This window comes from Hypanus sabinus, chromosome 11, assembly GCF_030144855.1.
Source record: "Hypanus sabinus isolate sHypSab1 chromosome 11, sHypSab1.hap1, whole genome shotgun sequence".
NCBI lineage: Eukaryota > Metazoa > Chordata > Chondrichthyes > Myliobatiformes > Dasyatidae > Hypanus > Hypanus sabinus.
Window position 1 is genome coordinate 24,639,809 of NC_082716.1, and position 25,827 is coordinate 24,665,635.

Below are 25,827 nucleotides of genomic sequence, written 5' to 3' on the forward strand. Positions count from 1 at the left end.
TGCACAGTGAAGATTTAGTGTGCCAAAATCCTTCTCCACACCATCTATCCATATTGCTGCTCACAGGGAACTATGTACTTGTTTGGTATCTCAGATCTACAATACTTTCCAGGGCCCTATCAGTTACTGTGTATGTCCTGTCCTGGTGTAACTGACCAGAATGCAACACTTTGCTTTTATCCATTATAAATTCCATTTGCCATCCCTTGGCCCATTTCCCCAGTTCATCTAGATCCTGTTATACTCTTTTACAGGGTGGCATGGTAGTGTAGTGGTTAGCACAATGCTTTACAGTACCAGTGACTTAGATTATGGTAATTCTCCCCATGACCCCCGTGTGGGTTTCCTCCAGGTGCTCCGGTTTTTTCCCACAGTCCAAAGACCTACCAGTTAGAAGGTTATTCTAACTGGGCATTATTGGGCATTATACATAGTCCCATGATTAGGCTAGGATTAAATTGGGGGATTGCGGGCAGTGTGGCTTGAGGGGCAGGAAAGGCCTACTCTGCGTTACATCTCAACAAATTATTAAAAATAACCTTCTTCATACATCAGTTGGCCATAAAGGATGCAGTCAGAGGTGCTGTCTCATCACACCACTAGAGGTGCAGCAGCAAAACTTGTAATACTGTGTTTGGTTTCAGGCCACATTCAAGAAACCACACTGCTATTCTAGCAAGGGTTTGCAGTCCAGTCGAGAAAGGTTTTAATGAATAAGCAAGGTTAATATTTTACCTGTCCACAGGCTAGGCCCATTCCTCTTTCTCCCATGCCATGTGGGCAAGACAAGTTTAATTCTAAAGCATCTGCACCGGAATCCTAGGAAGAAAGAAAAGTTTAAGTTTGCTGGAAAATTAAAATCTCAAACACAAAATATTCTACATATTCTGAAAATATTCTGACAAAGTGCTGGAGGAACTTAGCAGGTCAGGGAGATCTATAAACAGGAATAACCATTCAATATTTCAGGCCAAGACCCTTCATCAGGACTGGAAAGGAAGGGAGAAGTCAGAATAAGAGAGTGGGATGAGGGGAAGGAGTACGAGTTGGCAGATGATAGGTAAGGCCAGTTGAGAGAGGATGGGGGATGAACTAAGAAGCTAGGAGGTGATAGTTGGAAGAGGTAAAGGGCTGATAAAGAAGTCTGATAGGAGTGGGTCATGGGAGGACGAGAGGGAGGAAGGGCACCAGAGGGAGGTGATGAGCAACTGAGGAGAAGAGAAGGAGTAATGTTTAGTGTTTAAGATTAAGAAAATAAAACAAATAACTTCTTGGTACCAAATTTGATTGTCATATTTCTTAGAAAATAGATAAATTAAAAGTAGATCATATTTAAAAATTAGTCGACAATGTTATTTTTTTTGAATAATACCAGAAATTGCAATGATCCTAAAATGGCTTAGGAAGCTTTCAATAATAAATATTACACTTTTGAAATCCAATGACTTTGTTTAACAATCTGCTTTCATGTACAAAGATGAATGAGTTAATTTCCAAAATAATGTTTATTGAAGTAATGGAGAAGGCTGTTCCTCACACACTGTTTGGATCATGGCATAAATGGGAAATAATCTAGCAGAGGCTACAAAGTTCACTAGCTGAAATTTGAGGGAACATTTGCAGGAAGTCACAGCATTTTGTGTTTTGTTGCCCTTTGATGTTGAAGGGACTTAGTTTTCCCTAGATATTGCAAGCAAATACAGCGTTGGCACAGGGAAGGTACAGTTGTATTGAAATGGAAATGGTACAGGTGCGAAATTGGGTCTATCTGATGGTGAGAGAGCCAGCATGATGGGATAACTTACTTGGCCAATTGCTTTCAGACTTCTCCACCACACAGAAGGTAGAAGCAATAAAAGGCCATTCTGCCCCATGTGATTTCTCCACCACTCCATAGGATCTTTTACCTCAGTGTTACTTTCTTGTACTAAGCTTGGACTCTTTGACTTGGTAACATTTAAAACCCTACAATCTCCAATCATCTCCTACCTCATCTGTGTACCTAGCAAGAGGTCCAGCATTTACTTTCATCATCTCTCATTACAGCCTTCGATTCTTCCCTGGTTATACTATTGCCCTAATACACTCAATAAAATACTTTGAGATTTTCCATAATCTTATCCATCTGTGATAATTCTTGACCCTTCTATGTCCTTGCAATTTCTTTTTTAGGTAAGTGCCCTCCCTCAGACTTTCTATACTTATGTAGCTACATATTTTCTATACTTGTGAAAGGCCTTACAGGTTTTTGTATCTTTCATATGCCACTCTATGTCCCTCACTCTTGATATCCATTCACATCTGATATTCCTTGGACTTGCTGTCCTTACGTTTTACCTTCTCAGGTACATGTTAGCCCAGAACCCTGATTATTTCACTTTTGAACGATTCCTACTCATCAGATGTAGAGCTCTCTGCAACTAATTGTCTTCATGTGGGGAGATCAGATCTCACCAGGGCCCTGTACAGATGGAATAAGAAGTCTCCATGCTAAAACTTGAATTCTGCTCCAATAAAGACCAATGTATCAGCTGAATTTCCAATCACTTAGTCTCCACTATTACAAACGTTCCTTTTGATCATTGTATTTATCTCCCTGTTCCACAATCTAAAATATATTTAAATATCTGACTGTTCCCCATTTTGATGAAAGGTTATCAATTTGCAGCTTTAACCCCGCTTCTCTTTAAACAGATGCAGCTTGACCTGCTGAAAATTGTAAAATTCGTCAGCTCATCTTGGGTACGCCTCCATAGTATCCAAGACATCTTCAGAGTGGTGCCTCAGAAAAGCCAACGTCCATTATTAAGGATTCCCATCACCCAGGACATGCCCTCTTCTCATTGCTACCATTAGGAAGGAGGTACAGAAGCCTGAAGGCACACACAGAGAGATTCAGGAATAGCTTCTTCCACTCTGCCATATGATTCCTAACTGGACATTGAGCCCATGAACACAACCCCACTTTTTAATATATATTATTTGTTTTTGTACTATTAACTGTTCAATATACATATATATACTTACTGTAATTGATTTACTTATTTCTTTATTCATTTTTCTACATTGTCGTGTATTGCATTGTACTGCTGCTGTTAAGTTAACAAATTTCATGACACATTTCATTAAGAAGGATGATGTGCTGAAGCTTTTGGAAAGCATCAAGTTGCATAAGTCAGTGGGACCTGACGTGATGTACCCCAGGCTACTATGGGAGGTGAGTGAGGATATTGCTGAGCCTCTGCCAATGATCTTTCCATTATCAATGGGGACAGGAGATTTTCTGGAGGATTGGAAGGATGCAGATGTTGTTCCTTATTCAAGAAAGTGAGCAAAGATAGCCCAGGAAATTATAGACCAATGCATCTTACTTCAGTGTTTGGTAAGTTGATGGAGAAGACCCTGAAAAGCAGGATTTATGAACATTTGTTGAGGTATAATATGATTAGGGATAGTCAGCACAGCTTTGTCAAGGGCAGGTTGTGCTTTACGAGCCTGATTGAATTTTTTGAGGATGTGACAATAAACATTGATGAAGGTAGAGCAGTAGATGTAGTGTATATGGATTTTAACAAGGCATTTGATAAGGTACCCCATGACTTATTGAGAAAGTAAGGAGGCACGGGATCCAAGGGGACATTGCTTTGTGGATCCAGAATTGGCTTGCATGCAGAAGGTAAATGTGTTTGTAGAATGGTCATAGTCTTCATGGAGTTTGGTGACCAGTGGTGTGCCTCAGGGATCTGTTCTTGGATCCTTTCTCTTCGTGATTTTTAAGAATGATCTGGATGACGAAGTGGAGGGATGGGTTAGTAAATTTGCTGATGACACAAAGGTTGGGGATGTTGTGGATAGTGTGGAGGGCTGTCAGAGATTACTGCGGGACATTGATAGGATGCAAATCTGGGCTGAGAAGTGGCAGATAGAGTTCAAGCCAGTTAAGTGTGAGGTGGTTCAATTTGGTAGGTTAAATATGATGACAGAATATAGTATTAATGGTAAGACTCTTGGCAGTGTGGACGATCAGAGGGATCTTGGGGTCCGAGTCCATAGGACACTCAAAGCAGCTGCACAGGTTGACTCTGTGTTTATGAAGGCGTATGGTGTATTGACCTTCATCAACCATGGGATTGAGTTTAAGAACCGAGCAGTAATGCTGCAGCTATATACGACCCTGGTCAGACCCCACTTGGACTACTGTGCTCAGTTCTGGTCACCTCACTACAGGAAGGATGTAGAAACTATAGAAAGGGTGGAGAGGAGATTTACAAGGATTTTGCCTGGATTGGGGAGTATGTCTTATGAGAACAGGTTGAGTGAATTCGACCTTTTCTCCTTGGAGTGATGGAGGATGAGAAGTGACCTGATGGAGGTGTATAAAATGATGAGAGGCATTGATCATGTGGATAGTCAGAGGCTTTTTCCCAGGGCTGAAATGGCTAATACTAGAAGGCTAATACTAGTTTTAAGGTGCTTGGAAGTAGGTACAGAGTAGATGTCAGGCGTAAGTTTTTTAATGCAGAGAGTGGAGAGTGCGTGGAATGTGCTGCCGGCAACAGTGGTGGAGGTGGAAACGACAGGGTCTTTTAAGAGACTCCTGGACAGGTATATGGAGCTTAGAAAAATAGAGGGTATGGGTAACCCTAGGTAATTCCTAAAGTAAATATTTGGCATAGCATTGTGGGCCGAAGTACCTGTATTGTGCTGTAGGTTTTCTGTTTCTATATTTCTATGCCAGTGATGATAAAACTTGATTCTGATTCAGAATGTTTCCTGACATTGCTATGTTTATTTCTCTTAAACTTCTTTCCTCCACAGAGAAAAATCTCAGCCTCTCTGTCTAAGCAAAACTGAATCACTTCTGCAGAAATTCTATAGCCCGGTGACTAGATCAGGACTCAATACTTCTTGTGCGGCCTATTAGTTTTATAAGAATTTGTTTGTAGGGGATCAATTACCACAGTCTTAGGAGTGAGAGCTCCTCACATCAATGCCATTGTTAACCATTTCATTGATAGTGTGTTATATCCTGTGATGGACGGCACTGTAGTGCATACAGGCCTACCCATCACAGGAAAAGCCCCCTCCACCATTGAGCACATCTACAAGGAACACTGCCGCAAGAAAGCAGCATCCATCGTCAAGGACACCCACCTTCCCACTGCTGCCATTGGGTAGAAGGTACAGGAAGCTTAAGTCACATACCACCAGGTTCAGGAACAGTTATTACCCTTCAACCATTAGGCTCCTAAACCAGCATGGATATCTTCGCTCATCTCATCACTGAAGTGACGGCTGAGCACAACCTATGGGCTCACTGTCAATGACTGAAACAACTCCTGTTCTCAGTAATATTTATTTATTTATTTATTTATTGTATTTGCACAGCTTGTGTTTAGCCCATTGGTTGCTTGTTAGTGTTTGTGCGTAGATTTTCACTGATTCTATTGTATTTCTTTCTTCTACTGTGAATGCCTGCAAGAAAACATATCTCAGGATAGCGTGGTGACTTATCAGTATTATTGAGGAGATGATGATGGACTTATAACACTGATTGATGTACAGCATACTCTTTGGGCATTTTCCTGATATTCATGGTAGAGCACTAACCAATGTTGCAAGGGGCATAATTATGATAGATTGATATTGCATGTGAAAAACAGGCACTTGCAAATTAAGTTCTACACCAATATGTTGGAACTCTTAATTCTGAACTAAAGCATTAAACGTATCTTATTCCTTCAAAAACCTGCTCCTGTCAGTTATGATTCCACTCGATCCATTGCTGAAGTGAAAAAATAATAATAAGCACTGTGAATCAAATCGACAGGAAAGGAAGAAGCTCCTTGATAAAGCCATTCATCATTGTTGGCATTTAAACAGTGAAGCTTGAGTTAAGCCAGAATTCAGTGGCAGATTTCATGGTCAATCAGGCCAAAATCGGTTTAAAATGAATCTGGAGCTTAATATCAGAAAACCAATTACTAATAGCATTTAATTTAATTTCCCTTCAATAAGCTCTCTTAACCTGGGATTTTGTAGTAAAGACTGCAGTGTTCACACAAAAAAAAAAGACTAGCAATTTCAGGAACATCACTATGAGTATATACAGTCTGTGTTACAAGGAAATGCAGTTGTCAATAGCTGTAACTACAGAGAGATAAAGTTGATATTGTAGGATACTGAAATGCTACGAGCCTACATGCATTATGCTTCAAAGCAGGTGTGAGGTGTTAGGAACTGAAAGCGACGGTGAGGATATAAATCTTTCCAAGTCTAACTCAGTGAAGGTTTAGATTTACTTTTAATGGCCTCATCTGGAAGTCATGCAGACTGACTGGCTCGATCACTCATCAGATGAGGAACGTTCTTGACAAAGACAAATGTAGAGCTGGGCGAGTCAGGGGAGAAAGGGGGGCATTGTAAAGCTGTGAAGCTATGGTTGAGGACTGGTCTGTGATTTGGGCAAAGGGTGACACAGTTAGGGTGATCACAGAGCAGAAGTGTTGGGTTGTGAGGTGATAGTGCAGAGACACAGTGGATGGAGATATGAAGGTGGAAGGTACAGGATTTATACTAAATTTAGTTAGACCTGAAGGAAATAGTTCTCTGTCCAATAATACAACCTTAAAATGAAGGCTCACATCTTTCTTAATGACTGCTTAATGCTCAACTACTTTTGGGAGTTAAAATTACCCCTCATATTTCAGACTCAGTTGAAGCTCTTTATAAGACTTTTACCGTCATGAGTAATGTGGTAACAAGAAACAAAATATAGGAAATCAATCACTAACTCTGTCTCGCTAATGTGATCAAATGCACATCACAGGAGGACAATGAAATTCACTTTAGTTTTATTCCACTTCTATTATAAATGAAATCTTTTTGGCTGACTTCCCTTAATTTCTCCCTCCAGTTTAAAACTGAGCAATTTTTTTGGAAAGGCATATCAGACTGGTTATGTGAGGTGGGATGGAGCAAGGGCTTGCTGTTGTGAAATTCTTTTAACTTATAAGGCCTAAGACTTTGTGTCCAATTCAGCAATCCTGTACAGGGAAGTGGTGAAATGGAGATGCCAGGATGGCATGGAAGTTGGGCTGCTACCCCTCAAGTCCACAGTCTCAGGTTCGAACCCAGCCTTCAGTGTTCCCTGTGTCAACTATGCATCTTCTTTCTCTGATTGTTCAGGTTTCCTCCAGGTGCTCTTGATTCCTTCCTCATTTCAAACACACTGGTGGTGAACTGGAGTTTGTAAACCGTCATGAGGTGCAAACTAATGGCAAAGTGAATCAAGGGGAAGTTAATATAGACAGGAGAGAGAATGTGTTGGAGAAAAATAGGCAAATAGGAGAGGGGGAATGGGATTATACTCTGGACATTGGCTTGGACACATGGACCAAATAGCTTCCATTTACATCCTTATGCGTTTGATTTAAGACGTCAATCAGAGGAGGTGAATTTGTGACATCCCCCCCCCCCACCCCCGGATCTGATCAGAACCTGGAGAACAGAGCTTGTATTCAGGTGTGTGAGGTTCAAGATTAGGATCATAGTCAGTTCCAGCTCTGATGTTCGTAGTCCAAGGTATACTCACAGTGAGGTCTGTGCTTGTTGGCTAAAGGCTAACGCTTTGCAGGTTTCTTTCAGATATACCTAGAACAAGCCTCAGATTCATCAGCAGGAAGTTTCTGCAAGAGTTGTCTGCACTGTGCGGGGTATTTATATTCAAATGTAGTATGTGTGGGACATCACTGGATGCCACCTGGATCATCCACCTAACTCACTGTGAACCTTGAAACAATTCCTCAAAAAGTAAGCTTAAATGTTTATCTCATAAAGCCTGTAAATATTGTACCAAATGCTAGGTGTATAAACCTAACTCCCTTTTAAGGGGAGTGGAGGAAATTTCAGGGGAGATGTCAAAGGTAGGGATTTTTACTCAGAGAATGCTACGTGCCTGGAACACACTGCTGCTTATGGTGGTAGAGGCTGATACAATGCAGTTAATTTAGAGACTCTTGGATAGGCACATGGATGAAAGAAAAACGGAGGGTCATGGGACATGTAGGAGGGAAGGGTTAAATTGATTTTGGAGTGGCTTAAAAGGTTGGCACATCATGGGCCAAAGGACCTGTACTGTGCTGTACTATTCTCTGTTCTATGTTCTACATTCCAAAAACATTCTCCTCAATCCAGACATATGATCTCACTAATCTCATCTCAGTCAGTGAAAAAAAATCTCTTTTATTCTTTGCCACACCCATATGCACCCTATTTCCTTCTGCAAAGTCCCATAGAATAAGCTTCTACCCCAAGAAAACCTGTCTCACTCTTCTATTTTAGCTGCCACATATGTGCACGTGCCTTTCTCTATATTTGTATTCATTAAAACTCCTACTCTCATCCTGAAGCAGCAGAGAGTTGGGAAGATGGGGTGGTATCATTCCCCCTAGTAAATTTTCCCATAATCCCTGCCCTAATTCCGAACAATACAGGTTTACAAGTTTATTACGCGTGCCCTGTCAGATCTGTTTGGATCACATCGGGTCCCCTTTGATGTTGCTATAAAATTGTCTGAATATTCACATAAATGATTTAACTGCAACAGTAATCCAGCATAACTGGGCAGATAGGAATTGGAATTGGTATATTATTGTCACAGGTACTGATGTACAGTGAAGTGCTTGTCTGGCATACTGTTCATACAGATAAAATCATTACACAGTATATTGAGGTAGTACAAGCTAAAACAAGAACAAAATGTAGAATAAAGTGTAACAGCTACAGAGAAAGTGCAGTCCAGGTAATCAAAAAAGTGCAAGAACACAACAATAGTCAATAGTCTATTTTACCATACTAGTGTCATGGTGTGTGCTGACGATGTCAGAACCTGGATGCTGAGGATAGACAGAGTCCAATGTAGCAACGGTGATCAGTGTAAACCAGGAACAAACCTCGGACACCCTGAAAGGTTCTGAGAAATCTGGAGGGCCATGGGAAATCTGGGTGACCTTGAGAACCTCGACAACCTTAAGGACTGGAAGTCTTCGAACGGGAGGAAGCCTTGAGGCTTGGCAAAAGCTTTGAACGTAGACTTGAGAAGCTTGGAATGTGGACTTGGAACGTGAGACTTGAGAAGCTCGGTACGTAGACAAGGAAAGTTCAGAGCGTGGATGCAAAACATGGATTTGAAAAACTCAGAATGTAGCCTAGAGACAGTCCGAACATTGACTCAGAATGTGGGCTTTAGAAACTCAGAATGGAGACTACGAACTCTCTGAATGTAAACTCAGAACATGGACTTAAGAATAGATGACATTCTCACATAAAGCCAGCCAATGACAAAACGCTGCTGTTAAATTTTCCAGAGGTCCGTTATTGGCAGACTCTTTCTGATATGATGCCAGACCTCAGGTGCAGAGCATAGACAAACTCCAATGTAGAAACTCCAATGAAAGTGACCAGAGTTTATTCATAATAATTCAAACAGAACATCAGTGGCTTGGCCAAATGACACCGTGAGACATAACATTCTCAAAACTAGGACCCTGAAATTAGCGCTGATTGGGGCTCCGCTTAAATAATACAAGTAACAGGGAATTCCTGAGCCTAACAAAATAAACTTAACAAGTTTAAACAGAAAGCTCCAGGTGTCCATATTACAAAGAGCGAGAAAAACACAAGCAAATCTAAATGATTAAAGACACTCGCTAAACAACAATTAACCAATTCAGTTGCATTAAAAACCTCAGAGCCCAATGCTCTTCAGCTCCCCACACAGGCCTGGAGGCTTGTTACAAATAGTTTTATAACATTACGATAGAAGCTGTCCTTGAGCTGAGTGTTAAATAATTTCAGGCTTCCGCCTAATGGGAGAGGAGAGAAGGGAGAACATCAGGCGTTTTGATTATGATTATGCTGGTTGCTTTATCGAGGTAGTAAGAAATATAGATAGTGTTGACAGAGGGAGGCTGTTCTCCCTGACATGCTGAACTGTGTTGCAACCATCTGCAGTTTCATGGACGGAGCAATTGCCCTACCACTCCATGATGTATCCAGATAGGATGCTGTATCTATAAAAATTGGTAATGGTCAACAGGAACATGCCAAATTACTTCAGCCTCCTGAGGAAGTCAAAGCATTGGTGAGCTTTCTTGTCTATGGTTGCACTAAGTTAGGCTGTTGGTGATGTTCATTCTTAGGATGTTGAACCATCCAAATTTCAGCACCATTAATGTAGACAGGAGCATGCAAACTGCCTCCTTCCCGAAGTCAATGACAACTTCTTTTGTTTTGTAGATATTCCGTGAAATGTTATCATGACATCATATAATTAACCTCTCTGTCTTCCATTTATCCAAAGGCATGGGTTCAAATCCCTTGATGGGAATTTTAATTCGGTTAATTAAATCAATCTGGCCTTAAAGGCTGGTTTCAATACCAGTGACCACGTTTTATCAACTTGTCATAAAGTCTCAATGGTTTATTAATGTCCTTTAGGGAAGGAAATCAGGAAATGACTTCAGGGCAGAATGAGGTCATTCAGCTGGTTGAGTCTGTACTGGTTCTATGCAGGAATGTATTTATAAATCTGCCATCAATATCTTGTCTGGTCTATGTATGACGTCTTCCTTAACTCTTCAATTTTATTCATCTCTGAGATACCCAAGAACAAAATTTAAAAACCAGTTGAATTGCTAATTCATTATCAATACAAAGTTGGATCACTTAAATTAATTTCACCGTAAGAGTGGAATTGAAATTTGTTGCAATTTAAAATATTTGTTAAGGAAATTAAGCCAAATTTCTTTACCTAATGTCAATATTTGTAAATTTAGTCACACACCAGTGTGGCTGACTCGATTAAACGACCGGCTCACTTTTTCCAAGTTACTGTAAAAAATGTTATACAGGTTCTGTGCCTTTCAAGAAAAAGACCTGCTACATTTAAAGTCAACTGTGGTGAGTAAATGCCATTCTTGCCAATACTATCCACATGCTGACACTGAATTAATTGCCTGTCCCATCCTACCAATCAGCAACAGTTTAAATCAAAACTCCCTTTATTCGATGAAGCATTTTTAAAAAACTGAAAATGCATCTTACAGCAAAACTTCGAACATGTTGTCACTCTATCTACATTTAATATAATGTCCCTAAACAAAACACAAGGCAAAACTTAACATTTAAAATCAGTTCTAGTGTCACAAAGGCAAACAATCTACCTCTGCCATTTTTGCAAGCTCTGTCCAATCATTCTTGTTGTAAGTGCACATAAGGCTGGCAATGATGATCTGTTAGGAGATAAATGATACAGCAGTTTTAAGAATATTATTCAAGAAAAAGGTTACTTTATAACAGAATTATTACATATCTATTAGATCTTTACAGGATGCTTTTAATGAATAAATGAATATTTTAGTATGAAGCAATATTAAATGTTTTTAATGCAAAATAATATCTCACAAATAACATTACTATGGTCACATTAAAAACAAAATTATGCATTGTGCTGACATACAGTCTGAAATTTGATCTATTGTTGCCCAGGGCACATGTATGAACAAAATTATATTATGTACAAACACATCTCTTGCCACAAATGCAAGATGTTTCTATAATGCAAGCTCTTTTACAAAACAAAGCTACAGATCTTATTGCATTTCCTCTTGCTGTGGTTAACAGGCCAATTCTTTGCTCATAAGATCATGCTTTTCTAATATTGGGAAAAGGGAAGTGATCAACTTTGGTGCCCACCACTGTTATCACCTCTTTCCCTTGCAGCTCTTAGAAAATGAATCATAAAGCTTATGCCACCTTTGGCCATTGAGTTGAATCCTGGACCTCATTTTTGTGTTGTCAATAAAACTATTTCCTCCTCCTGCAGGTTTGGCCATTTCCCCCTCATTAACTCACCTGCAGCTGGAAGTTTCATCCATGCCTTTCCTTACTTCAAAATCTGATCATTCTACACAACAAAAACCTATGGTCACCCAAACTGCTGCCTATGTCCCAAAGTGTATCGAACCTCATTTACCCAGCACTGTGATCTGGTTGTTACCTACACCATCTTTCAGTTAAGCAGCACCTCAGATTTAAATTCCTTCTTATTATTTTGAAATCCTTTCAATATCTTCCATTCCCTTAACCTTTCAAAATGTTCATGTGTCTCCAAACCTGGCATCATTGAATCTGATTTCTCCACTATAAATGGTTGTATCTTTTGCTGTAAAGATCCCGAGCACTGGAAATTCTTCTCCAGTGTCCTTGCTTGTGAGGCATCAGTTGGTCAGGGTCAACTATGGATTTTGCACTTTGGCTGTCTGGAAATCTAGGCCAGGGCAGTACAATATGGAGAGCAAACTGTTGCCCATGTAGTATGCTCCCCCTCTCCATGTATCTGATGAACCCAAAGGAACTTAGAGACTGATAAAGTTTGACAGCAGCAGCATCGCAGGAGTTGCCAGTCAGTGTTGAACTAAACATAGATCAACTGTCTTAGGGACTGCTCCAGACTTTTCCTGCAAGATTTTACTCCTGAAGCCTTCCCCATGAGTGGGTATAGCCGTAAGGCAGTGGGGGTTTGAAAACGGAGTTTTCATTCTCCTAGATGAGCTGCCAACCACAGATGATGAACCTCATCTGCCCTTATTCATGAAAGTTCTAAAACAAAATATTGAATATTGAACAGCTGAAATAAAAATAAGAAATACTCATCAGCTGAAGCAACAAGCGTGGAGAGAGAAATAGAATTAATATTTCATGGATATCAACCTTCAACTGAAACTAGTCAATAAGTCAGGTATGAAAAAGAGTAGGTAGAAGGGAAAACCACATTACCTATCCTCTTTTAAATATTTAATTTTTTGACCAAACTTTTGTTTATCTTCCCTTTGTATTGCCTTATGTGACTTCATTTTTGTATCTTGTTTGGGTTGGTATTGTAGTTAAAAGCACACAAATTAAATACTGTTTTGAAGAAGTAAGATATTCACTTCAATAATATATGGCTGACAGTTAAACAGGTGTATGAAATTTATATTATTGCCACCTACAGTTAAAGAACCATAATTACTTTACAGGATCTCTTCATGTAGAAAGTAGCACATAACTAATTAAAAGCAGTATATATACTTTTGACACTAAGATAAATGCTATCTCTAAAACTTCTAGTATACACAGTTAAATTATTAAGTGTGCAATCCTGGCTGATCTATTATTTACTATTGTGTGAGAAGAAAAGTTCCCTTCATTATCATACAATTACAATTTATAGAAATGCTAATTTACTTCAGTACTTTATCTGATAATTACATTTGCCTGAGGTTTTATTTCAGCTTTTTTTTAATGGAAGTGTAAAGAAGAGGGTATGCAAAGTAGTTTCTATGGGTACACCAGTCATAGATCTTCAAGGGTAGTTCTGTTGGATGAATATCCACAGAATTGGTCACCTAGCATTAAAAGGTGACATGTGGAAAGACTATGGCCTGAGAGCTAGAACTGTTTTATTTGTAGATGGTGTCTGGTTTTCCACAGAGAAATCTAGGGATAGACCCATGGAGATCTTACCACTGGTGACCCAAGGCATGAACAAATCAGGGAGGAAAGTTCAAGGAGCTTTTTGAGCTTAAGCAGTTTATTAGGGTGAACTAGGAGTCAGCATAAGTTGTTTTTTTCTGCACTTAAGTGCAATTTTCATCTACACATGTGATTTACTATTCCTGTATATTCTGAAAATCACTCCACAGAACAACTGTCTTCTGCCAAACCATCCAAGGAAACTGCGTGATAATTCTGAATCGGAAGATGACCACATCCCTGTCCTGATGGTAAAATGGCTGCTCCCTCCTACCCTGAGGGCTATGTCTCGGTGAGCATAGCAGCCTAACTCAAAGGACATGTGCAAGTGCAAATTGGGCTCTATTTGACACACAGGAACTTAATTACCAACGTAAGGTTGTGCTGGGTCAGGAATGCATCATTTGCAGACTAAACAGTATCTCCTGTGGCAGTCCATCTAAAGATAAGCTCAACAAACAAACTTACAGTTTTTCCTGTGTAGTTGATAACTTAGAAATATTAGGAATGGACATTCAGTCCCCAGAGCAAGTTCCATAACTCAATATGATCTTATCTACTCTGCAGTCTAATTCCATATACCAAACTTTTTTCCCATATCTCCAATTCCTTTCAGTGACAAAAACTACCAATCTCAGATTTAAAGTTAAGAATTGTCACTTAGAGAAACAAATTGCTATATTTTGCTAATTTCCTTATTTCAGTCCTGAACATCTTAAATTTTAGACGATGTCACCGAATCCTACATCAGTAACCAGTGGTTGTAATTTCTTTATATCTGCCCTTTAACTTCCCTCAATCTTCCCTTAAATATCATCAAACATTAACTTCTAAATTACAGGTGACGAGACTATGGTGTCTATAGCATCATCTGGTAATTTAAACTTTAGACGTCCAGATCTCATTCTAGTTCAATTTTACTCCTCTTAGTACTAATATATCACGAAAAAGGTGCGGTGTTCAAAACCGTACACACAATGTGAGTACTACTGATGATAATTGCAGTGCTCTGGGATTAGTTATGTTTGGCAGAGGTTAGAAATGGGCATTCTTAGTATTGATCTTTAATACACAAAATGCAGAGGATACTGACTATTTGGGACACATTGGGACAAAATGTATAAAAAAAAGACTGACTACCATTTAACTGAGGAACAAGCTATGTATTTAAATAAAATACAGAACACATTAGACCAACCAATAATACTACAGTACTACAAAACTGTGTATTCGTTCCTAATAGTTATCAATAGAGGAATTCATCTTGTGTGCTGCTGTGTTCTTTTGATTGACTGTAAATGAATCAATTCAGCAGGCACCTAGTGTAGATAATGGACAGCCTTCATACAATACTTCTTCTTCCTCCTCTTAAGCCCCCCCCCCCCCCCACCAACAGGGCATAGGCCACTGACAGCAATTTACCAGAATAATCTGACCTGGGCCCCAAATTGTCCCAATATGTGGCCCAGGTCAGATTATTCTTCAAAGAGAGCGAGTATCTTCAAAGATACTTCCTCTCCCAGGGATGAGGTCTTTGGAGCTTCTGCAGCAGTGGATTGTTACGGGATGGGGTTTCCAATTGCCAGCACATCCAACCCTCCTCCTTTCGCAGCTGGACTGAGGACCCTCCGTGGCAGAGTTAGAATATTGTAGTGACCACAACAATTAGACTTCCCCAAAGTATTTTCTTATTCCCAGAGGTGCATTGGCCCTATATCATTCCTCAGTGTCCCCTGCCATTAGGCTGCAGTGTGGAAGGTGCAAGTTAAGCAGAGCTAAACTGAATGCCCCCTCTTTTGATATTCAATTCAGTTAAGCTCCTATCTTGGTCTATATCTTCTATCCTTAACAAACATTACAGTCTACAGTATGGCTAAATATAAAACATTAAATCACAATCCCTATTACTTGCCTCAGTGGTATTCATTTGTAAGGATTTCTGATTCTATCTCTTAGTTAGAATACAACGAAAAAGCAAGCTCAAGCGCAAAACTATCGTTGATGCTTTTGTAGATCTTTATGTATTTGTTAACTGAAAATAGAGAGAGTACAGAGGAGATTTACTAGAATGTTACCTGGGTTTCAGCACCTAAGTTACAGAGAAAGGTTGAACAAGTTAGGTCTTTATTCTTTGGAGCGTAGAAGGTTGAGGAGAGACTTGATAGAGGTATTTAAAATTATGAGGGGGATAGATAGAGTTGACGTGGATAGGCTTTTCCAGTGAGAGTAGTGGAGATTCAAATAAAAGGACATGAGTTGAGAATTAAGGGGCAAAAGTTTAGGGGTAACACGAGGGGGAACTTCTTTACTCAGAGAGTGGTAGCGGTGTGGAACGAGCTTCCAGTAGAAGTGGTAGAGGCAGGTTCAATTTTGTCATTAAAAAAAAAAAATTGGATAGGTATATGGACAGGAAAAGGATGGAGGGTTATGGGCTGAGTGCAGGTAAGTGGGACTAGGTGAGAGTAAGTATTCAGCACGGACTAGAAGGGCCAAGATGGCCTGTTTCCATGCTATAATTGTTATATGTGACATGGTTATATCTTTGATGTGTTAAAGATCAAACATACATCTCCTCCAGGCATTCCAAAATCCAATGAAGCATTTCTTAAAGGTGGTCGCGATTGGAATATGTACAAGTAATGCAGTGAATAATTTGTGCTCAAAGTGCTCCCATAGTCAGCAGAGCATTTTTTTAAGGGATGCTGGTTGAAAGTTAAGTAGAGTCATTAGAGCAGTACAGCGCAGAAACAGGCCCTTCAGCCCATCTAGTCCATGCCAAACTGCCAATCTCTCTAGTCCAATTGACACGCACCTGGATCATAGTCTTCCATACCCCTCCCATCCACATACTCACCAAACTTCTCTTAAATGTTATAATCAAATCTGTATACACCACTTCTATTGGAGATCATTCCACACTCCACCCAGTGAGTGAAGAATTTTCCCATTTCCTGTTAAATATTTCACCTTTCACCCTTAACCTACAACCTCTAGTTTTAGTCTTACCCAACATCAATGGAAAAAGCCCATTTGCATTTACCTTGTCTATGTATAGTCTCATATGTTCCAGGGAATAAAATCCTAATCTCTTCAACCTTTCCCGATAACTCCTGTCCTCAAATCCTGACAAAATGCTTATAAAGTTTCACTGTACTCTTTCAGTGTTTTTGATATTATTTCTGTAGGTAGGTATGAGAACTGCGCACAATACTGCAAATTTTCCCTTACCAATGTCTTCTACAACTTCAACATAACATCTCAACTCCCAATCTATCAAATGTGGATAGGTGTTTTTTTGCTGTCCATTGGCGAGGGCAGCAACAGACTTGGATCAATATCCCTTCCTCAGCTGAGTGTAACTGAGAATGCAGCATTCCCTTGGTGCTGTGCCAAGCTGGAACATAGGTACTCCAGCCCCTGAAGCAGAACTTGAAGACACATATCAGTGGCACAGAGGTTAGATCATAGAGCCATTGCTATAACTTAGTTTAAAGCCATTATTTTGCCTTCAATTCCTCATTCCAGAAATAAACTCCGAGACTCTGTAAAGCATTGTTATGGTAAATGTGCCCTTAGGATATATTTCCATGTATTATAATAGTACAGCACAATGATGAATGTGGAAATTAGTCTTTAGTCAATAGCACCAAGCTGTTCAATTCAGAGGTATAATGGTGGTGATACTTCTATGGAACCAGAAATCACGAAGAATTCCCATCCTACTGCGAAGAATGTGCTAATCTACTCTTCTGACTTCAATTGTTTTTTTATGGTGACAGAAACCCTATGCTCACATCCCAGCGACCAAAAATTAATTGCATTCATTCTCTTCAAATCAATGTGCCAGTAAGTTCACACTTCTATGGGGATTTTGGGTATTGCACTAAATTACACACTGTATTCACTTCATATTGAACTATGTCACCATATCAGAGGCAGAATGTTCTGTACTCTAAAATGATTACTGTACTTGAATTTGACATGGTAAATCTAACAAGTCTATTCTCAGCAACTTCCCAGAATCTAGTTATACTTTTCCTAAATTGAAAACAGTGATCATAAATGAGAACTATATATTGATCTTTGCATCATCAATGGGGACGGGAGAGGTTCTGGAGGATTGGAGGGTTGCAGATGTTGATCCCTTATTCAAGAAAGGGAGTAGAGATAGCCCAGGAATTTATAGACCGGTGAGTCTTACTTCAGTGGTTGATAAGTTGATGGAAAAGATCCTGAGAGGCAGGATTTATGAACATTTGGAGAGGTATAATATGATTAGGATTAGTCAGCATGTCAAAGGCAGGTCGTGCCTTACAATCCTGATTGCATTTTTTGAGGATGTGACTAAACACATTGATGAAGGTGGAGTAGTAGATGTAGTGAATATGGATTTTAGCAAGGCATTTGATAAGGTACCCCATGACTTATTGAGAAAGTAAGGAGGCACGGGATCCAAGGGGACATTGCTTTGTGGATCCAGAATTGGCTTGCATGCAGAAGGTAAATGTGTTTGTAGAATGGTCATAGTCTTCATGGAGTTCAGTGACCAGTGGGGTGCCTCAGGGATCTGTTCTTGGATCGTTTCTCTTCGTGATTTTTAAGAATGATCTGGATGACGAAGTGGAGGGATGGGTTAGTAAATTTGCTGATGACACAAAGGTTGGGGATGTTGTGGATAGTGTGGAGGGCTGTCAGAGATTACTGCGGGACATTGATAGAATGCAAAACTGGGCTGTGGCGTATAGAGTTCAACCCAGATAAGTGTGAGGTGTTTTATTTTGGTACATCAAATATGGTGGCAGAATATAGTATGAACAGTAAGACTCTTGGCAATATGGAGGATCAGAGGGATTTTGGGGTCCGAGTCCATAGGACACTCAAAGCTGCTACGCAGGTTGGCTCTGTGGTGAAGAAGGCATACGGTGCATTGGCCTTCATCAACTGTGGGACTGAGTTTAAGAGCTGAGAGGTAATGTTGCAGCTATATAGGGCCCTGGTCAGACCCCACTTGGAGTACTGTGCTCAGTTCTGGTCACCTCACTACAGGAAGGATGTGGATACCATGGAAAGGGTGCTGAGGAGATTTACAAAGATACTGCTAGGATTAGAGAGCATGCCTTATGAGAATAGGTTGAGTGAACTCGGCCTTTTCTCCTTGGAGTGACGGACCATGAGAGGTGTACAAGATAATGAGAGGGATTGATTGTTTGGATAGTCAGAGGCTTTTTCCCACAGTTTTAAGGTCTTTGGAAGTGGGTACAGAGGAGATGTTAGGGGTAAGTTTTTTTACGCAGAGAGTGTGGAGGTGGATACTGTTACGTACCCCGTAACTGGGTCACTTACCAGCAAAGATAGAGAGGTCCGTTGAAGTCTGATGGTACTATTTTGAACAGTATTTATTGATAAAAATACACAAAAATAATATCAATGCAATCATACAGATAATATACGTCATCAATACTAAATCTAAAAGCGTGGGTATAATAAGAATCAAGAAGAAGTAGCTCTATAGTTGTCTAGGGGATAATGTATTGTTCGATGGAAATATAAAAGTCACTTTAGTTCGTTCAAGCTGTAGGATGCAGCCTTTTTGGTTGGAGAGAAAGACAGATGTTTAACTTGCCCATTCCTTTTATGATGTCACTCTTTTGAGACGTTGGGAGTTGGTTTCCCCATTGTTAGCTAAAAGCTGTTTTTCCGTGGTAAGGGCACCAGTTCCGGGGCAAATGGAACCGAACGCACGTGGCCTCCCCACCGGCTTCCGCTATTGCGGGATCGCTAGCGTTTCTTCTGGTGCATCTGAGGGGCTGTTCCCACAGACCCTCTTTTATCCTGACTCACAGGGTCTCAGATGTCAATTAGGTTGGGGGTGATGCAATCCCTCCCTCAACCAGCCCACTTTGCCTGAGGGCTTCCACGTAGCACAGTATTGCAATACACAAGTTCGTCTTCAAGAGACAATGGCCGTTTCCCGTAGCTTTATATCGCCAGGGGAAACAAGACATTCCGCACATCTCTCTCTCATTTCCTGGGTCTCCTGACCCAAATCAATAGTGATCTTGCAATTCTCACAAAGGAGGGGGCTACCCCGCACCCTTCGGCCCCTCAGAGCTGTGGTACATTCATAACAATACGATAGGGTCTTTTAAGAGACTCCTGGATAGGTACAAGGAGTTTAGAAAAATAGAGGGCACTAGGTAATTTCTAAAGTAAGTACATATTCAGCATAGCATTGTGGGCCAAAGAGCCTGTATTGTGCTGCAGGTTTTCTACCTTTTTATGTTTCTATGTATATGATGGTTTAATGTTCTTTAGTTCATAAGAAGCAAAAGTGATAGAGGAGCAAGTTCAAATAGTCATAATATTGGATTAGCATATGAATGCAGATACAAATCTTCAAGGATTATCATCTAAGAGGAAGTGGATGGGTGGGTTAGGAGCATTTGGAGAAACATAGGTTACGTCCACACTAGAGCGGATAATTTTGAAAACGCCTGTTTTGCGTAAAAACGACAGGCGTCCACACAAAGTGTTTTTGAAAATACCTCTGTCCACATTAAAACAGGTATTTGCGTGAATCTCCTACTGGGCATGTGCAAGACACATCTACAGAAACAAGCGACATGTTTGGTGTCGAATCTCGGTGTGAAAGTGTACATTTGTGCAGTTACAGACTAGAAAAACTTAAAGAAATTGCCAAACAATGGACAGCTGTTGGCTCTAATGAAGGAGGACTTCAAACTAAAAAAAAACAAATACTGGAGCGTATGGAGGCAACTGACAGGGAGTTCATGGACAGTATGACCCGACTGACGACGGACATTGAAAAACTAACCAACTCTGTTGCATTAATAAAGCACCTTGTTAAATGTATAAAACATGTCTGCATCAGTGTTATCTTGCATTTCCATACAATGTTACATTAGGCTGTTACACATCTATTGTCAGAGAAGTACTTGCATAATTAGGTAAACTACCTTCATACAAGCAAGGACAGAAAACAGGGCAAAGTGAGTATATCAGTAAGAAATCGGTCAAAGTATTTGGTGAGTACATTCCTAACTCTTCTGGCTTCAGTACCGTTGCCGTCTGTTCTGAAATTGTTAGGTTGTGTGGGGGTTGCATTCAAGAAAACAATGAAATGTCACGCTGCTGCCACCATCTGTTCTGGCACGTCATGTAAGCGTTTTTAAAAAGCTCTGGTTACCCCGTCCACACTAATCTGCCCAATCGGCGTTTTCAAATTTACACACTCTGGAGGGCATTTTATTAGGGATAAATTTATTAGTCTGATTAGGGATAGTCAGAATGGCTTTCTGAGGTATAGGCCATATCTCACATAGAATCGAAGAGGAGGGACATTATGCTTTTGGTTAATAGAGCAGAGGTATTTGACAAAGTGATCCCCCGATTTTCGATGAGGAGGCTGCATCAGGAACACCAGATACAATCCCAACAGATTCACAAGTGAAGTGTTGTCCAACCTGGAAGGACTGTTTGTGTCATAATGTTGGGAACGGACTCAAATGTAAGACACAGATACCGAACTGCCAGGAACAGGACTAGGCGTGAGAAGGAAGCAAGGAAAGTGGGGAAGAAAGGATGCTGGACATGACACAGGCCCTAGACGAGACAAGGATTCCGGGCCTGGGCTAGGACTTGACAAGGATAGCAGAACCAAGGCATGGAACTGGGAACTAGGAGCCTGGGCTTGGACTCTGAGCCAGAGACTGGAGAAGGACCCAGAACCTGGGTCTTGACTTGGGCTCGGGCTCCAGAACTAGGCAAGGAGATGCAACAGGACTGGACGTGAGACTTCTGGACAAGACAAGGGAACCCCAGCACAGGACGAGGGAACCCCAGCACCGGCTTGGGCAAGGTACTCCTGGGCTGGGCGAAGCACATGGACAAGATGAGAAAATAAAGCCGTGGCTCAGATGGGACAAGGTGCTAGGATGTGGCTAGGACCGGACGAGACCCCAAAACCTTGACTTGGTTGTAGCAGAGACAGGAACGCAGAGCCTTGGTCAAGGAAGAGACAGGAACATGGAACACAGAGCCGAGACCCCCCCCCCCTTGGGTACAGGACGTAGGGCCGGGACTCATTACACAGAACATAGAGCCGGGACCCCTCCTTGGGGACAGGATGTAGGGCCGGGACTCATTACACAGAACGCAGAGCCGGGACCCCTCCTTTGGTACAGGACGTAGGGCTGGGAGTCATTACACAAAACACAGAGCCAGGACCCCTCCTTGGGGACAGGACGTAGGGCCGGGACTCATTACACAGAATGCAGAATATGACGAGACGGTTCCCAACACAAGATAGTGGCAGACAGCCGGACTTACCTAGCGAAGGCGTGGAAACAGACAATTCCCAACACTAGGTAGCGGCAAATGGACTGACCTACCAAGCGAAGGCAAGGACACAAAGATGGTACCCAACACTAGGTAGCGGCAGACAGCCAGACCTACCTAGCGAAGGCATGGACACAGAGAGATTTCAAAACAATGAAAGACAGTTCCTTAATTTGTTACGGTGGTTGAACTTGACAGCAGAGAAGGTGAAGCAAGGCGAGGCAAGGCTCCAGGCGGAAGGTGAAGGGATACAGACAGGGGGTTTGGACAGGAACAATCCAGCAGCCAGAGGCTGAATCCTGACGTTATTTATGAAGGCAGCCTAAACGAGAATCAGCTGCCTCAACAGAAACTGGGGAAATCTGGGAAACCTGGAATAAGGAACATGGACCGGACCATGAACCGGAATGCGGATTTCATGGACCGGACCATGACAGTTTGGGGCTCTGAATGAAGGTGAATGGGTAGGCGTAGCACTTTGGCTGTTTGCAGGATTAAGTGCCAGGAGGGAGATTAGTGGGGAGGGATGAATGGACAAGGGAGTCATGGAAGAAGTGATCCCTACAGAAGGCGGAGAGTGGAGAGGAGAGGTAGGTAAAAACGTATTTTGTGGTAGGATCCCTTTGAAGATGGCGAAAATTGCAGAATAGAATGTGGTGGGGTAGGTGTTGACAAGAGGAACTCTATGTCTGTTAAGGAAGTGGGAAGATGTGGAGAGTGCAGATGTCCAGGAAGTGGAGGAGATGCAGATGAAGGCAGATCAGTGATAGAGGAAATGAAACCCCTTTCTTTGAAGAAGGAGGACATCACTGAAGTCCTAGAAAGTAAGGCCTCATCCTGTCAACAGATGTGGTGGAAATGAAGGAACTAATAAAGGGAATGTCATTTTTACAGGAGACAGTATGGGAAGAGGTATAGTCAAGATAGCATGGGAATCAGTAGGTTTATAAAAGATGTGATAGACAGTTTGTCTCCAGAGATGGAGGCAGAGAGATTGAGAAAGGGGTGGGAAGTGTCAGAAATGGACTGAGCGAATTTAAGGGCAGGGTGGAAGTTGAAGAGAAAGTTGTTGAAATTGACATTGTCAGCACGGTGCATGAAGCAGCACCAATGTTGTCAGCAATGTAGCAAATGAAGATTTGGGGAGCATTACCAGGGAAGGCTGGGAACATAGTCTATTCTACGTAGCCAACAAAAAGGATGACATAGCTGGGGCCCATGCAGGTAGCTATGTCTACACCTTAAGTCTGGAGAAATTGTTGAGGGCGAGGATCAGACCTGCCAGATGGAGGAGGCTGGCTGTGGAGGTGAACCGGTTGATTCTTTTGTTGGGAAAGAAGTAGAGTGTTTTAAAATATTCTTGATGGGGGATAGAAGTGTGAAGTGACTTTGGAAGGTCAAATATGAAGGCAAAATACAGTGTTAATGGCTTGATTCTTAGCATTGTTGTGGATCTGAGGAATCTTGGTGTCCACATCCATTGTTGTCATGCGAGTTGATAGGGTGGTTAAAAAGGAAAATGGTGTGTTGGCCTTCCTTAGTCAGGGGATCAAGTTCAAGAGCTGTGAGGTAATTTTGCAGCTCAATAAAATTCTGGTTAGACCACACTTGGAATATTGAGTTCAGTTCTGGTCAATTTATTTTAGGAAGGATGTGAAAGTTTCAGAGAGGCGGCAAAGAAGATTTACCAGGATACTGCCTAGATTAGAGAGCGTGTCTTATGAGGATAGATTGAGTGAGCTGGGGCTTTTTGCTTCGGACTGAAAGAGGATGAGTGGTGACTTGATAGAGGTATACAAAGTGATCATAGGCATTGATCCAGTGAGCAGCCAGAGATACTTTTCCCAGGGTGGAAATGGCTAATATGAGGGGGCATAATTTTAAGGTGATTGGAGTAAAGTATAGGAGGGATGTCAGAGGTAGTTTTTTAACACAAAGACTCAAAGGTGCTAGAGCAGTATGGGGTACATTAGCGGTGTAACCTTTAAATCAGCACAAGGGAAAAAGAAAAAGTGGAGGTCTATGTGGGAGGGAACAGTTAGATTGACCTTAGAGTAGGCTAAAAGACTGGCACAACATTGTAGGCTGAAATGCTTGTATTGTGCTGTACTGTTCTACGTTCTATATTCTAAGATAACACTGGTCTGAAATTTCCCCCCACTCCTGCAAATTGACTATGCAATCCAAAAGTAAATATACCAGACAAAGCTGCAAATGTATCAGAACAATTTTGTTTTGGTGATGCTCCTCACTTGTTCACTTCCCAAGCATTGCAAATAAGTCTTTGTAGATTAGGGGTAAAATATCACATGTTTACAAGAAAACTATCTCCTTCTCACCCTTTAGAAAGTATTGGAGTGCATCTGAAATAAGAATGGTGTAGTTTTTCAGGCTCCCTCACCTGAAACTCACTGAGGACTGACTTGCTGCTGCAACTTCAGTTTGTGGATTATTCCAGAGAACTGTTTAGTAGGTGCTGGGAATTCCACTTCAGTAGAAATTGAGATAGACAGTCTGCCTGAGCAAAATTCAAAGTTCGTAGTTCAAAGACATACCGGTTGGTTGTTTAATTGGTCATTGTAAATTGTCCTGTGATTAGAGTCGGACTAAATCAGGGGGTTGCTGGGGAGCATGGCTCAAAGGAACAGAAGGACCTATTCTGCATTGTTTCTCAATAAATAAATTTATTATCAAATTACCTACATGTCACTATATACTGCTCCGAGATTCATTTGCTTGCAGGCTTTCACAAATACACAAAGAAATACCATAGAATCATTGAAAAACTACACAGAAACAAAAACTGACAAGCAATCAATGTGCAAAAACAAAATCAAAACAAACAAATAAATAATGCCGAGAACATGAGTTGTAAAGTCCTTGAAAGTGAGTCCATACATTGTGTTCAGTGATCAGTTCAGAGCTGAGGTGAGTGAAATTACCCACGCTGGTTCTGGAGACTGATGGCTGAAGGGTAATCACTGTTCCTCATCCAAGTGGTGTGGGACCTATGGCTCCTGTTCCTTATTACCGATGGTGATTGCAAGAAGAGGGCATGAACAAGAGATTCTGCAAATGCTGGAAATCCAAGCAACACACACAAAATGCTGGAGGAACTCAGCAGGCCAGGCAGCATCTATGGAAAAAAGTATAGTTGACGTTTCGGGCTGAAACCCTTCGGCAGGACTGGAGAGAAAAAATAAAAGCTGGGGAGTAGATTTAAAAGGTGGGGGGAGGGGAGAGAGAAACATCAGGTGATCGGTGAAACCTGGAGGGGGAGGGATGAAATAAAGCGCTGGGAAGTTGATTGGTGAGATGAGGTGAGAGGGGGAAAAAGGGATGGGAAATGGAGAAGAAAGGGGAAGGGTTGGGGAGCATTATCACAAGTTTGAGAAACCAATGTTTGTGCCATCAGGTTGGAGGCTACCCAAATGGAATACAAGGCATTGTTCCCCCAACCTAAGTATGGCTTCATCCCGACAGTAGAGGAGGCCTCGGATGGACATACAGGAATGGGAATGGGAAGTGGAATTAAAATGGGGGGTCATTGGGAGATAGATCTCAGTTGTTCTGGTGGACCGAGCGTAGATGCTCAGTGAAGTGGTCTCCCAATCAAGAAGAGAGCACGGTCTGGATGGTGGGGGTTCTTGATGTGGATGCTGCTCCTTGTAGATGAACTCAATGGTGGGGAGGGCTTTTCCTGTGATAGACTGGGCGGTGTCTGCCACTGTTTGTTAGCTTTTCCATTCCTGGACATAGGTGTTTCCATACCAGTCAGGATACATCCCACTGTGCACCTATACAAGCTTGTCAAAGTTTGTTAGGGGGAATACTTATAAATTGAATTCAATGTTCATAAGCCATACCCTGCACATTCTGGAGAGGAAGTTC

General features: G+C 41.3%; 1 protein-coding gene across 2 annotated transcripts in view; it reads right to left on the minus strand.

The window, feature by feature from the left end:
• The window catches only part of LOC132401544 (dihydropyrimidine dehydrogenase [NADP(+)]-like), an 889,454-nt gene that overhangs the window by 199,627 nt on the left and 664,000 nt on the right, over nucleotides 1–25,827 (minus strand). For both annotated transcript variants that reach the window (XM_059983565.1, XM_059983564.1), the window contains exons 15-16: nucleotides 11,226–11,294; nucleotides 736–819 (exon numbers count right to left, since the gene is read on the minus strand). In XM_059983565.1, coding sequence (XP_059839548.1) covers nucleotides 736–819; nucleotides 11,226–11,294 — 153 coding nt within the window. The remainder of the gene's footprint in view (nucleotides 1–735; nucleotides 820–11,225; nucleotides 11,295–25,827) is intronic.